A 16,226-nucleotide genomic window follows, 5' to 3' on the forward strand; every position below is an offset into this window, starting at 1 on the left:
CCACTGATATTCGCAATAAAAAATAATACTATTAGCATAAAAAGTAATATTTTTTTCATGTATGACTCAAATAAGATATTTGTCTCATAAAATACGACCAGTGAGACAATCTCACACAAATTTTTGCCCAGAATAAAAACCAAAAGAAAAATTATCTCTCACAAGAAGTAATGATGTATGATATGGGTTTATGGTTTAGACGATAAATTACAATTTTGTTATTTTTAATAATTAATAAAAATTAAACATTTTTAATTGTGAGACGAATAATTAATAATTTGATTGATGTAAAACAAATTATCAATGAACAGAATTATAACCAAACATTTGATTAGATTAAATTGGATAATTGATCGTATCAAGTCAATCAAACACAACATCACCGAAATACCCATATTTCGGGCTTTTTAACAGTTTACGTCACATTTGGTACAAGTTTAATAAAGTAATGTAAAAAATAAAAATTTAACAATATAATGTGTTAAAAATTTAACAATATAATGTGTTAAATTAAAAATCTTCAAGAGGCGTGACTTGTTGTTAAATTTTTTTTAAAAAAAAATAAAACAAGTCACGCCTCTTGAAGAGGCGTGACTTGTTTTATTTAAAAAAAAAAAAAAACAAGTCACGCCTCTTCTAGAGGCGTGACTTGCTGTTAAATTTTTATTTTTAAATAAGCAAGTCATTTGCTTTTATCACCACATGTGAAAAGCTATCCAACAAGACTACATGTGATAAAAGCTACGACACATTAAATTTCGGACTACACATTATTAAAGCTGCGACACATTAAATTCACATGTTGAAAGCTGCGGAGACCATATTTTTAAAAATTTCGAATTTATTATGATATTATAAATTTTCTACTATAAATTGAACACTTGTTTCATTCTTTTCATTCACTCGTTTCATATTTTTCATTCACTCTTCTCGTTTTTTCATCGGTAAGTTTTGTATATGTTTCAATTTCTATTTTTACATTTCGCATATTTTTCAAAAGACACGGACTCAACACATATTTTTTTTGGTTTTTGCAGGTTTCTTTTATTTGGACAACTTATATCAAGGTATGTATACTTACATAAATTAATATTTTAATGATTAATTTTATAAATGTAATTATTATTTATGTTAGACTAATTTTGTAGTGTTATTTAATTTTTTTTCAATTTTAATAATTACGTGATTTTTTAAAAATTACTAATTTTTGTAAAGAAGCAACTTTCCTTATTATTTTTTTGATAATTTGCACACTTCCATTAATAATTTGCATTATTGTTAAAAAAAACTAGCGTTATTTTTTTTTTTTAAGAAAAAGACGTGACTTTTCAAATAATTTTAAAAAAACGTGACTTCCTTTTGAATAATAATAATTTTTTTAAAAAAAGGGAGTCACGCCTATTAAGTAGGCGTGACTTCCCTTTGAAATTAATAATTTTTTAAAAAAAGGAAAGTCACGCTTACTTGGTAGGCGTGACTTTCCTTTGAAAAATAATAAATTTTTTTAAAAAAGGAAAGTCACGCCAACTAATTAGGCGTGACTTTCCTTATGTTTTAAAAAAAATCACACTTCTTTTATTTATTTTTTATGATTAAAAAAATTTAAAAAAAATTTAATTTAATTATTTAAAAAAATATATTTCTTCCATTAATAAAAAAAACGTATAAAAAATCATACTTCTCTTATTTATTTTCTATGATTAAAAAAATTTTAAAAAAAAATGAAATTAATTATTTAAAAAAAATATTTGTATCGTTGATCGATACAATATGGTCAAAAGCTGCAAATTTATTTGTTGATAATTGGATGGTAGTGAGAAAATTTAAAATCATATGTTTTATCTGTTTTGGAAGCACACCTGACTTGATTAGTTTTTTTTAAAAAAATAATTTGTGATGTTATTGAAGAACCATGTTACGGTAAAAAAAATGAGTTGCAGTTTTATTAATTATTAACATATGCTTGTTTGGATTTTTTTAAAATTTTACGAAAAAACGTTATAAAAATTTTAATTGTAATTCGTGTGTTAGAGTGATATGAATTTTTAATTATTTTTTAAAAAATAGATTATGTTTAATTATTGATATATGTTTGATTATAATTTTTTTTAACTTAAATAACTATTTTTTAAAAATACGCTATTCGTTAATTATGAACCACGATAATGTTATATGTTTATTTTGTTGGTTATTGTTAATATTTCTAATATTTTTATAATCATATGTTAGGATAAAACTAATTGTAAATATAATATGTTTTGTATTTATATTTGTGTGAACTTGTTTTTCTTAAAAAACCGTGACTTTTGTATATTTTTTTCAAAAAAATAATAATAATAAATAAATTCTCAAATATTTTATTAAAACACATTATTTGTGTGAACTTGTTTTTCTTAAAAATATTATTTTTAGTGTAATTATTATTTTGTACTTGTAGTTAATGTTTTATTTTATATTTTTTATAATTGATATTGTATTTGTTTTGTTTATACCATATTGTGATAGATAATAATAATAATAATAATAATAGTGCCTGGATTGTACTTCACAAGGGCACCCATGTACCTTGGCAAAAGACGTACTGAACTCTCCCATGTACCATATACATTTTCCACCGCCCGCTTTAAACTGTACCATGCCTTACCATATGAGATTTGATAATTATATCGATCTTTCACAAGCTGGATAACATATTTAATCTCATACGAAGGATCACACCGAACAATACCGACAAGTGTTTTTGCAATCATATTCTTGTCCAAGTTATGGTGGTCTAACCCTACCTGGCTAGACATACATGTATGTGGACCACCATATTTCGTGATCTTGAAATACCCCAATTTTGATTTGAACGATGCACGAAGACCCCACTTACAGTTGATATTTGAATGTTTAGTTTTACAACTAACTTTCCACAAAATCTTTGTACTCTCCACAACTTGATACTCACGTCGAGCAATTCTAACTGAAAAGTCCTTAACTGCGGCTATCAAATGCTTTTTATCTTTAAAAACCATGTTCGTGCAAAGTTCTCCTCTATCTGCGTTGTAATAACTCAAATTCGATGCAGATGGAATTCCAACAGAATCAGGGCGTTGCTCATCATATATTGTACTAAAGAATTGAGGTACGTTATACAAAGATTGACCGACAGGCGGGACAGAAAATGGTAATGCATCGGGTCGGTAATCAAGATTTGAAATGCCTTCAAAAGGATATGCATGCATATGATCACTGGTGTCGGTATGAGATGGTCCAATATCAGCAAATGTGGCATTTTCGTCTTCATGTTCATCTTCATCTGTTTCACTTGCAGTTGTATCAGGTTCAGTAAATATCTCAGTGGCGTGAAGGTGAGCATCTAATGACAACTCACGTGATCTTTGTTCATCATGTACGACATGTGTCAGTCCATGACCTGATCCAGCACTCGGTGAACAATCCAAACCTACATGGTTTGTGTCAACTGAGTACCATCCTCTTGCACCAGAATCCCATCCTCGTACGGAAATCGGCCAACCAACATTTTCTTCTACGGTGTCAGTAATATACCGATCTCATCCCCCAGTCCAATCATGCGAATTAAATCGATTTTCATCTATTGGTTCGAAAAAAGCAGCAGCGGAAGTACCAGCTTCATCATGAAATCCCATCGAATCGAACCCTTCAGTTATACATGGAATGTATGATTCAGGAACCTCAACATCTACATTATGCTCAACGAAATCCTTTTCGATATACAATTCAATACACCGCATTTCGTTAATAGAATCCAGCATAAACTGTAAATTGTTGTCATCATTGATGTCAAGATGCACTTCTACGCAATGTGACTTATCCATGTAGGAATATTTTGTTGACAAATTTAAATTAAATTTTGAACTTTCAATATTTGTCAGACGGTATACTATTTCTTTCAACTCATGCAAATTAATAGATCTTGGTATTCGTGTTGCCCTCAATGCAGTGGTACTATATTTTACGGTGTGATGTCCTATAATAACATTACCACCTACGAATAAAAGCACCGGCACACTGTCCATTCCTATAAAAAAAATCAATAGGTCACACAAAATAAAAAGGTAATAAATTTTTTTATAAAATTTCAATTGAATAACAAAATGCGAAATATAACAAAATAATACACTATAAAAATTAATTTACATATGCTTTCATTTTTATTAAGAATAATTATAATAATAACGACGACAATGCTTATTTTGTTTTACTGAACAACTACTATCAATAATAATATTTTTTTTATTTAGTAATTAATTACTAAAAAAAAATAATTATGATAATAAATTTCATACTAAATAGGAAAATAATTTAATACTAAAATCATTTATATGTATATTTTTTAAATAAAGTTTTTAGAAATAATAAATTTTATTTTGGTTATATAAAATAATAATAGGTCCTACTAAATACAAATTAATTCAATAATAAAATCATACTACTTATTTTTATTTAATAAATTAATAAAAAAAATTATAATAATAGATTTTATGTTATTTGTGTAAAATAAATCAAGAGTAATATTTTTTTTATAACATACCTAAATAAAACAAAAAACCATAAGAATTACAATTGTAAGTGTTATTTTTATTATAAAATAAAAAATCGTATTTGTTATTTATATCTTACAAGTTAATTATAATAAAATAATATTTTAATAATATTAAGTTTTCACAAATACGCATGTGGAATAAAATAATAATTAAATAAATTAAATATACTACTAATTCTATGTTTAATAAATTAAAATCAAAAATACAAAATTTATACTAATAAATTTTATATTATTTGTGTAAAATAAAATTGTAATACTTAATTTTTTATATGCTATCCTTATAAAACAACAATATCAATATTAATTATAAATAAAAGTATTATTATTATTTTCAAAAAAAAAGTTGATTATTATTCTAAAATACAAAAAATATATTTTTTAGTTGTATCTTATAAGTCAATAATAATATAAATAATAATTTTTATAATATAAATTTTTGATTCTAAGCATGTCAGATAAAATAATAACATATGAAATTAATTGTAATATTTATTTACATTTAAGTAATTAAAAACAATATTAACCGTATTTATAACAAAAACATTTATATCATTGGTGTAAAATAAATAAATCGTTATACTAATTTTTTTATATACTACCTGTATAAAACAACAACAATGACTATTTTTATTATCATTTGCATAATATAAAATGATAAAAATAACTAATAATAGATAGAAACATAATTAAACATTTTAATCATAAACTCAAAACGTAAGATGATGACAAATTCATAATTTATATTCGAATAGTCAAATAAATTAATTTATATCAACGCGTACCTCAAATAGAAGTTCAAAATCAAAATTTTATCTGCAAATATATAATCACAAATAAATAAATTAAAGATTTTAATCAAATATTAAACCACAAACTTAATTTAAAACATACAGACCTCATGTGCTGCAATTATTTGATCAAACATCGAACCAAAATCTACAGGAATGCACAATAACGATGCATTTAAAGGAATGCACAATAACGATGCATTTAAATGCAGAGAAACGAAGAATGATAGAAGCACAAGAATAATACATTTGCACCGAGGGCAAACATATATAAACAAATTTTCATCAGATAAAAAACACACCATGTTAAAAGTTATCAGTGATACATCACATCACTTTATCACGCAAATTTTAATTCAAATTTTTTTATCGTCTTCTTTGTAAAAGAAAAAAAAGATGTATGCATTATTGATTTGATACATCAGATCACTTTATCACGCAAATTTTAATTCAAATTTTTTTATCGTCTTCTTTGTAAAAGAAAAAAAAAGATGTATGCATTATTGATTACATGGTTTGTCAGTATTTCACATGCAACAGTTCTTTATCCCAAACGTCCAACAATTATTTTAAAAAAAATTCAACAATTCACGCAGGCGTCACATATTTAAAAAAAAAATTAAAATTAAGCAAGTCACGCCATCTCCAATGGCGTGACTTGCTTTTTTCTTTTTAAAAAAAAGCAAGTCACGCCATTTCCAATGGCGTGACACATTAGTTTGTTAAAAAAAAAAATTTTTTACCTTATTTTATTAATCTTTTAACATATATACTGTAAACAATTAAAAAGCCCCCCGTATTTCGGTTTTGATCGTCATTTTTATTATTGTTATTAATTTTTTCAAAGACATTTGGAAAAAAAAAATAGGATCAAATTTCTCGAGAATGAGAAGAGATTGTATGATATGAATGCAAAAAATTTCTGAATTCTAACCATAAGTACACTTCAATTTATATAATCCATTGAATTCTGACCAGAGTGACTGTATGTGAATTCGAAAAGCCAAACTCACGCATAAAATTATTATTATTTTTCATTAACTTGAAATATTTTGTTTGCATACATTTTTGAAATGATTATTTGGATTTTCCATGCCGTCGGTGCATCCTTGGTCTTCCTCAGCTTCTAGAACAGCCGTTTGTTGATTGGAAGTCAGTACTAGTTAACTTCATTTGATTACACAGAAGAAATTGGGAAAGAGGCGTCTTTCAATCTTGGAGTTGGATTTGGTCTTAAGTTTATGATTGCTGCTAGCAGAAATGAGCTGAACAAAATGGTGAATTTGCACAACAAATGCAGTTTTTGCTTCAAGGTTTCAGAACTGAATTTCAAAATAATCAAGTAAAGGAGCATTGCTTTGGTTCAACGATGACTCCATCTTTCACTAACCCTATTGACGTCCAAGAAATATCTTATGTGGAAAAAACTGCAACTCCAGATCGATACAGAGTTCCCTTCAAAATACTCAAAGCAGCAGCAGCAGCAGCAGCATTCAGAGGTATGCGTTTAATTGGTCACTAGATAACATGTATATGCCCAAAGATTTAGACCAAGTATGAATGTTCATGAGATAATATGTTGCAGTACCACACAGACTTAACAGAGTTTGTGTGTTATTGACATTTGAGAGGACGCATTTGATAAACCAGTCTTTTAGATTTGCATCTTTTGATGGGCTTAAAATCTATCGGAATTTTTGCTGATACTCAACGTTGAAATGGGCTATCAGATAAATAGTTTGCTATATCGTACTTTACTCCTTGATTTGGCCTAAAGCAAAAACATCTTTGATAATGTGGCCAATGTTTAAGTTGGATTAAGATGCAAAAGCTAAATAAATAGATATGTGCCTGAAGGTAGATGAAGTTGTTGCCATGGGTATCTACTTCTCGCATAGAACAATGTAAATGATTAAAGTGCAGTTTCACTACCTAAGTATTCAGTGTAATATTGAATTTATATCAACAATTATAAATGTTATTATATTAATAATATCATAAAATATGAATTCTATAATAAGAAATTTATATATTTTAGTAGCACTTTTTTCAAAAAAATTATACATCAGATAAATTTATAAATTCAATAAACAATATTAGTAATATTTGAAATATCTACTAAAAATGTTTACGATTTAAGCATTAGGGGTCAAAGGTAAATCTGACAATGATTTTCAAGAACGGTGAAACCAAAATCAGAACTAAAATCTTTTCTGGACTTCAGTTCCAAAATCAGCTTTCATAATATATAAATTTAAGACATAACTGTTAAACAATTTGTTTCATCGTTTCACGCATTAAATGACTATTTTATCTGATATTTAAAAAAAAAAATCATAGTAGAAATTTTTTAAAAAAATTATATATTTGAGAAATTTATAAATTTAATACACAAATTTTAATAGTACGTGATCTTTTGATTTTTAATTTTTATATATGTTTTTTTAATTATTAATGAAATTTTAAGAAAATAAAAAAAATCCATGAAATATTGTATATAATTTGATTATGATATGACTTTAAAATTAAAAAGCAAATAATTTCAAATGTTAAATAATACGACCTATTTTATATTAAAAATTCAATCATAGAAAACAAATAATTTGTAATGTTTAAAAATATATATATATATATATATATATATATATATATATATATATATATATATATATATATATATATATATATATATATATATAACAATTATTGTATTGATAGCTTGATAAAAAAATATAAATGATATAATTTTAAAATAATATTTATTAACTAATGTATATGAAAATTACTTGATCGTAAAATAACAAAATATTCACATCTATTTTTTATTTCAAATGAGATAATAATTATCTATATGAAAATTTGAAAAATTAATAATATATGACATATATAATGTGTGAAATACTACAATTTGTCATAACTCAAGACTTTATTATTCAAATAATATTATTTAAATATAGTGGCCACATTTTGACAGACTTTATTCAAATAATATTGTTTGAATTTAGATCAGTCAATATCCTACTTAACTTTTTTGATCAATCAATGTCCTAAAATGTAAGTCTAGTGCCCACATGTTGGCAGACATTTTGATCATCGCGAATTTTTTTTTTAAATTCATAAGTCAATTAATATGAGACATAATGAATGCATTAAAGACTGTAATTTGTCATAACTCATTTAATTATTTAAATAATATAATATTATTTAACAACATAATTCGTATAATATAAAATCGCAAGTCTTTAATGATTTATTTAGAGACCACATGTGATGTTGAAAGCTAAAGAATAGCAGAGGCTCGTGATTTTATTTGATGAGAGCACCTTATTTAATTATTATAATTTGATCCCTACCCAATAATTCACAATTATAAGTACTTATATATTACAAAATCAAAATCAAATATTATTATCTCATTGTTGCAAACTCACGAGTAAAATAAAGTACAAAGAAAAACATAATATATAAGCTGGTATGAATCCACCTTATATATATATTTTTTATTTTATCTGAAATTTTTAGAGACTTAAACCAAAGCAACAGTATCATATATATATATATATATATGTATATATATATCTATGTATATGATCCACGCTCAACTCAAGCATCAGATTTGTTTTGTTCAGCTGCGTTTGTTCGTCGGAGTTTCTGTTCATCGGACAAGACTTTTGCAAACCTACACAATATATTGTAAATATTTTTAACAAGATCAAAATTTATATAAAAACTGAATTTAATTAATTAGGAGGAGTTGTGTGATTTCATATTAAAAAATAATTTAGATAATGATGTTATAACATACTTTTTCAAGGCATCTTCATTTGTTCCTCCGTTGGCTATAGGCTCCGGCACTCCGGTACGAAGATTAACCCTGGAGTATGGCCCCTTGAGTAACTTTTGTCCAATCTCAACAAGGTCGTCAATATTCTCCTTGGTCGAAACATCAACCGATGCACTGTTCCCGACTAATGAAATGTCCTGCGATCGAGAATAATCAAGTTTAGCCATCAAATATATATTTAAATCAAACTGAAGGAATTATTATTGAATAAATTATTGAACCAATCATAATCTAGAACTATGAAGGCTTCATGGATCGGACTTACTTCTATCCGGAGGTAATTATCTTCAGAATAAAGGGACTGGAAGATGACAGACAAGAAATAATCCACCATATCTTTACTTGATTGATCGAATACATCCAAAATAGGGGTTGAATTTCCCTGAATCAACCACCCAAACCGACCCCAACTGGCAGCCATTTGTGCTGTATATTTCTGTTCCTGTTTTGCAGATCCAGTGCTCAATGAGACCACCAGCAATCTGCCGCATTCCATGGGCTTGATTGGGGCAAAATTCGGGTCTTTTCTGAATACTTGTTTTGTTATCTCACCGACGGCAATCAATGCCTGAAAGAAACAATCCCCATTCGGCTTAGTTCGATTTTACTCGACGTTGATATTCATTTTACATGTTTACTAGCTGGATCTATATATATATATATATATATATATATATATATATATATATATATATATATATATATATATATATATTCACATCTTGAGCTCGACTCGACATGTTGTTTAGTTGGTTTCTTATGTTATATATGATTACCGGATTATTAGCAGCGACACCACCATCTATTATATTGAACTCAGCAGAATTCCCAGAGCCATCATCATTGGTGAAATAGTGAGCCGGAAAATAAGTTGGTGCAGCAGAAGTCCCGATGCATATATCGGACAACAATGCATTGAAAGCTGGAGAAATCTTCGTCTGCATCGACATACACAAACTATTGTTAAATATCTAGTAAAAAATCTTTGATTTTTGGTCAAAACGGACTATTCTTGATATGTTATATGTATATGTAGGCTTTAATATATATTTATGCAAATCAGATCTCGTTGGAAACAAATGAAAAGCAGACAGAGATGGAATTAAATAAATTAAAGACCTCAAAGGAGGAGAATATAGTTGGCTGCAAATTTTTGATGTCAAACGTCGGAATGACAACGTTTGTTAAGGTGTCATTCAACCGAGCCTGCCCCAAATTGTCCCTTATCAACTTGTGCAGGTACTTTCCATCGTATTTCGGGTTCCCGAGTTGAACCAATGTGTTCTCCACCGACCCTATGATACCGCTGCAAAAATATAAAAAATCAGCATCATGTAAATCTATATACATATCATAAAGTAAAAATTATGAAACGAAAACGAAGGCCGCGTTACTTTTTTTGTGGAAATATGTGAGGTCCGTGTTTTGAATAGAATGGAATAATGTCTTTAGCTGCATATAATGGTCGGTTGTTGGCATCAGGTGCAGTCAACATGGCCGTCACAAGTCCACCGGTGCTCGTTCCAGCCACCAAGTCAAAGTAGTCGGCGATTCGAGCATCTTTACCATCCAATTTCTAGGGATTAATCAAACAGTTCTCGGTCATGGTCTATCAATATAAATGCTACTGCTAGCTATAATTTGAATTGAACTCGCAGTTAAAAACGCCCGGTATAATAAGCTAACTGGAATCCTTTTCAGCATATTATCGATTTGAGCTCAAACCCTTAAGTAAATGAAAAAACTCAACTCGTTTACGATCTTAATTAAAAGTATTTTACCTGGAGTTCGGCTTCAAGAAATTCAAGAGCGGTGGCCGGAATGATGCCTCGAATTCCTCCACCATCAATGCTAAGAATAGTAACTAATTTTCCGTAAACCGGAGGTTGGATTTTATTAAAAGACAACGAGGAGGCCACTAGAGACATGATATATGGAAGAATGTGAATGACTTGGTGTGTGTTTACTTGTTCGAATAATCGTTGAAACTCGTGCTTTTATAGGCAGAAATCTGGCTTCTCCATGAATATTAATTATTGGCAAAATTGCAAATTGGTTATGTATATTTGTTATTATCTTTTATTATTATTTGATGTTTGAAATTTTTGTTTTTTTATATACATTGCTAATGTGAAAAAAAAAATTGAAATTATTCTGCAATGATTTTTCTTATGCTTTCCATATAACAATTAATTATTTAATTTTGTGATTTAAAAAAAAATCTGATTTGTTTGTTTTCAACGAGTGTTTCGATTGGCCGGTTCGACTTAGAACCGGTCATGGGTCCAGTTCAATAGGTTGAATTATTTTTTAAGATAAATCGGTTCGATCATCGATCCGATTATGAAAACATTTTTTTGAAAATCAATTTTAATTTATAAGTCGCAACTAAGTATATATTAGTTATTCTTAAATGTAATTTAATTTAAAACCAACATATGTTTCTTGGTAGAATGAATCATCTGCTTGACGCTCAATTTTGCGATAAAATTAAGATTAGGACGACGTGAGAAGCTCAAGATATTACGACTAAGATCAGTAGATTGATTCAACACGAGTCTCAACTCATACTCATACTCATACTTAACTATTGATCATGAACCGTAGATTGATCCAACAACTTTAATCCATACACATGCACTTTCATTCATAGAATATTTTATTTTTGAAAAGTTGTTTCTTTCGTATCTCTCAATACTAGAACCCAAGACCTCCATGCAAGCCTACTGTTCATACTGGACCAATCTACAACTAATAACCAATAATACTACATGAATATAGGTTGAGGTTCATGTTGAGTCAACCTACTATCTATGACATCATTAGACAATGTATATTATATTATTTTTTCTCGAGGGATCAATCATTGTCCTTTTCTTTTATCTTTTTAGTACATGCATGAATACCCTATATTTTAATATAGCGCCCACATTTGACACATGTTAGCAGACATTTTTTTTAACATAGCCTCAAGTTTTTTTTTCTTTTATTTGTGCCACATGAAATAATTAACGCATTTAGATACCACTTTTTTCATAAATCGGCCTTAATTAAAATAAATATTATTTGATAATATAATTATTCTAGTTTTAAATTTTAATTTTTAATTATTTAGAGACCGCGTGTTAGTAGAACAAATATTAAATTGGATTTGCCATCCCATAATGAGTTGTATATGACTTGGTCAAATATCATGATTTCGATTTCATCTATCAACATCTTTTCGAACGAATATGTTGTACAAGACTAATGATCTCGCAATAAAAAATATCAAACATAATTTTTTGAGACGATAAAGAAAAATGTGAAGTTGGAAACCCGTGTTTGAAATGATGTGAGAAATTATATATGATTTAGTATTATTTATTCTTCTCATTTGTTTCAATAATATTAACTAATAAGAAGAAGTTGAAATTACATTTGAAATTTGGATTTAATCAAATTATTAAATTAAGACTCGCTAATCATATTCGTGGATAAGACCACTACGTCAGATTATAGACATGTTTAAAATTTATTACAAAAAAAAGACATGTTTAAAATTTTCATTTTTTAGTCAACATCAAACCACAAAATTAAACGTGACGTGTATTGATTGGACTCCATTATTGTAACATGTCCGGACCGCAGGAACGATGCAGTGTTTCTGTCATTGTACAAAATAATTGTGTGGGGATGAATTATTGCCCAATTTTATCGGATGTTAAAAGATAGAGTTAATTCTTGCCTGACAAAATTCGCAGCTGGCTTTTCTCACGAGTTTAATGTGGGTTAGCGACTATGTGAGTGGAAGTGAAAATTCTCGTTTTAGTCCTAAATCTTAATTATGTGTCTCGATTTAGTCTCAAATTAATTTTGTGACTCAATTTAGTACCAAATCATCATAATTTTTTTTTACTCACTCAGTCTTTCCATCAAATTGGAGTTCAAACTAACCGAATAAGTATAGAAGCTTCAGCCTTGATCGAAGAAATCCCAAAACAAATGCTTAACCTTAATCGATTTATCCTCTTCGAAGCTGAATCTTAACCATCAACATGGCCGTCACAAGTCCACCCGTGCTTGTTCCTGCCACAACGTCGAAGTAGTCTGCGATACGATCATCTTCACCATCCAATGTCTGAGTAAATATAAAAAAATATATTTTATGTATTGAAGGCTCGGTAGAGTTACCAGAATAATTATTAATTTTTTTTTGTCGTTCATTAAAAGTACATGGAGTATTTTATAATAATTAAAAAAAAAGTACATGCACTAGCCGGTAGGTTCGATGCTACATGTGGGGGCACTGCCCCCACATGGTTTGGATGCACAAGATTTACACACATATGTGATTTAAAAAAAAATAGTGAACTCCATGTATGTGTGGCTAAATTTGAGCCCTTGATTCTATCATGGGGACACTACCCTTACATGTAGGATGGAATCAACCGCATTAACCTGCCTCGTCCAAACAGTACCGGTGTAGAAGAACTTGTCAATGTTGCTCTCATCGGTACAAGTTCATTCAATTTCTCTTGATAATATATAAATGATACAACCATATGTCATTTAATTGAACCAAACGTTTTAGCTGAAACCTTGTTTTGTAATTTATTTTTTCCTAAATAGAAGAACAAGATCGTTTTCAATATTAAAAAAGTATTTACTTGGAGTTCGGATTCAAGAAATTGAAGAATCGTGGATGGAATAATTCCCCGACTGCCTCCACCGTCAAATACTAAGAAAGGTAACTACTAATCTTGCAAAAGTTGGAGGCTTGATTTTATTAGAAGATAACGAGGAGGCTATTCGAGACATAATACGCGAGAACGTCGTATGGATACATATAATTTTTTTTATGCATTCCAATATTCGACGAAAGTCCGATGGCTTTTTAGGATGATATTTGGCTTCTCCAATGTTAGTACTATTATTATTTATAACTTGAAGAATTTTAATGAGCCATGTGATGATAACGATTATTTTCTTACATCAAAAAAGTTGGTGCCCATCCATTTTTCTAACCATTAATTGTGATCAGCTGTGAGACACTGATAAGTATTATTATTCTTAGGTTTGAAAATTATATAGATAATTGAAAAATCTCTAGAGTAAATAAAGATCAAATTTATAAATATTCTAGATTCTAAATATTTAAAACTGATTTTACAATCAAAACTATTAAAAATAGTTATACAAATTACAAAATCATTTGACACAATTAATTTACTATCTCAAAATTCCTTACAAAAATATAAAGATAAAATTTAAAATATATATTCATATAGGATCCGTCCAAGTAGGAATAAAACCATTAATTAAAGAAGGATTAAATACTTATATCATTGTTATTTTAGAGAGATGTCAGATTTACAAACTTTGAGGATTCATTTTTAAGATATGTAGAATCCAGCATGAGTACTTGACCTCGATCTCTTTTGATTGTTATCCAAATTTATGAGTTTTTTTTAAATGATAAAAATATTCTAAAATCATTGTTATTGCAAATAAAAACTAATAATTAAAATATGATTAAAGGATCGATTCCAATAACAATAATCTTTAGAATGAATTATAAATCTATAATTTCTGCTTTTACCACAAAAATAAAATTTCATAATAAAAATGATAAAATTCTCTTATTTCAAACAGATCTAGGTAGATAGAATCCTGTAATTCCTAAACCAATTCAATGAAGAGATATACCACTCTCGGAAGAATGAATCTTAAAAGGAGTTGCTAAACCAGAACTAATATAAAGTGTAACACTCAATTAAAAGAAATAACTCAATATCTAGATGAAAGATTCTAAATATGACTCGTCTACCTCAGATACTATGGATTGAGGAAGAATATCACAAATCCTTTCAATACTGAACATTCATTATAAAACTCAAAATCGATATTCCACTTAAGTTGTAGCTAATTAGGTACTAAAAATATAGATTATACCTCTTAAATACTAAGATCAGTTTACACCGACACTAGGATAGGAAGTTTTTCAACATAAACATCAAATATTAGAATAAATATTACAGAACAAATGCAAGAATTAGATTAAGATCTAACTAGTCCAACTTTTTTTCAATCACAGGAAATATAGTTAACGACTTAAATATTATATAAAAAAAGATTTTCATGTAGATACAAAATTTCTACATGGTGACTTTTATGTTGAACATAATTTAAAGAAGAGATTGTGGTTTTTGAAAAATTTATAGATTCTGGAAAAAAATATCCAAGAACAATTATATGAATTTGTAGTTCACATAAAATACATATTCTATTTTTGATTGGTTCGAAATTTATGCTTCTCAAAATTCTTTAGAATATGTTTTTTTTCTAAAATTGTCAATCATATTACCACTAGAAATAAAATACCAGAATGAGAAACAATTATTAATGCTAGAAAAATCCAATCAAATCATCATCTCCTACAAGGAATTAGGCTAAGCATACAAAATCAAATAATTGAGGCTATTCCAGTAACAACAAAAAAATCCAGGAGAAAATGATAAAATAAATATAAAAATCATTATAACACTAAATAATTTTACAAATACAAGTTTAAATACTATAGAAAAACAATTAGATAAGTTAAAAAAAACTACAAAACAAATTATAGTTAATGGCAAAAACTTGTGTGAGACGGTCTCACGGGTCGTAATTGTGAGACGGATCTCTTATTTGGTTCACCCATGAAAAAATATCACTTTTCATGTTAGGCAAAAACTTGTGTGAGACGGTCTCACGGGTCATATTTTGTGAGACAGATCTTTATTTGGATAGTCCATGAAAAAGTATTACTTTTTATGCTAAGAGTATTACTTTTTATTGTGAATATGAGTATGGTTGACCCGTCTCACAGATTGTGATCCGTAAGACAGTCTCACATGAGACCTGCTCTTCATGTTAAGAGTACTACTTTTTATTGTGAATAAGGGTAGGGTGACCCGTCTCACGGATCATAATCCGTGAGACGGTTTCACATGAGACTCACTCTTAGTTAATATAGAAAGTTCTAAAATTACAGATTTCA

General features: G+C 28.1%; 1 protein-coding gene across 1 annotated transcript; it reads right to left on the reverse strand.

Moving 5' to 3' along the window:
* Nucleotides 1–8,745: 8,745 nt before the first annotated feature.
* Nucleotides 8,746–11,188, reverse strand: LOC140831995 (patatin-like protein 3). The gene is made up of 7 exons (XM_073195743.1): nucleotides 10,987–11,188; nucleotides 10,600–10,781; nucleotides 10,325–10,511; nucleotides 9,982–10,143; nucleotides 9,471–9,773; nucleotides 9,167–9,342; nucleotides 8,746–9,040 (listed from the first exon to the last, which is right to left on the reverse strand). The coding sequence occupies exons 1-7, from the start codon at nucleotides 11,131–11,133 to the stop codon at nucleotides 8,965–8,967; spliced, it is 1,233 nt and encodes a 410-aa protein (XP_073051844.1). The 5' UTR covers nucleotides 11,134–11,188; the 3' UTR covers nucleotides 8,746–8,964.
* Between the last annotated feature and the right edge of the window lie 5,038 nt (nucleotides 11,189–16,226).

The sequence above is a fragment of the Primulina eburnea genome, chromosome 5, assembly GCF_022965805.1.
Source record: "Primulina eburnea isolate SZY01 chromosome 5, ASM2296580v1, whole genome shotgun sequence".
NCBI lineage: Eukaryota > Viridiplantae > Streptophyta > Magnoliopsida > Lamiales > Gesneriaceae > Primulina > Primulina eburnea.

Coding starts and splice junctions, on each gene's coding strand:
- LOC140831995 (XM_073195743.1), bottom strand. CDS start 11,133: ATGTCTCTAGTGGCCTCCTCGTTGTCTTTTAATAAAATCCAACCTCCG. Junction 9,774..9,981: donor GTGTCGCTGCTAATAATCCG/GTAATCATATAT, acceptor TGTTTCTTTCAG/GCATTGATTGCCGTCGGTGA. Junction 9,343..9,470: donor ATAATTACCTCCGGATAGAA/GTAAGTCCGATC, acceptor TCTCGATCGCAG/GACATTTCATTAGTCGGGAA.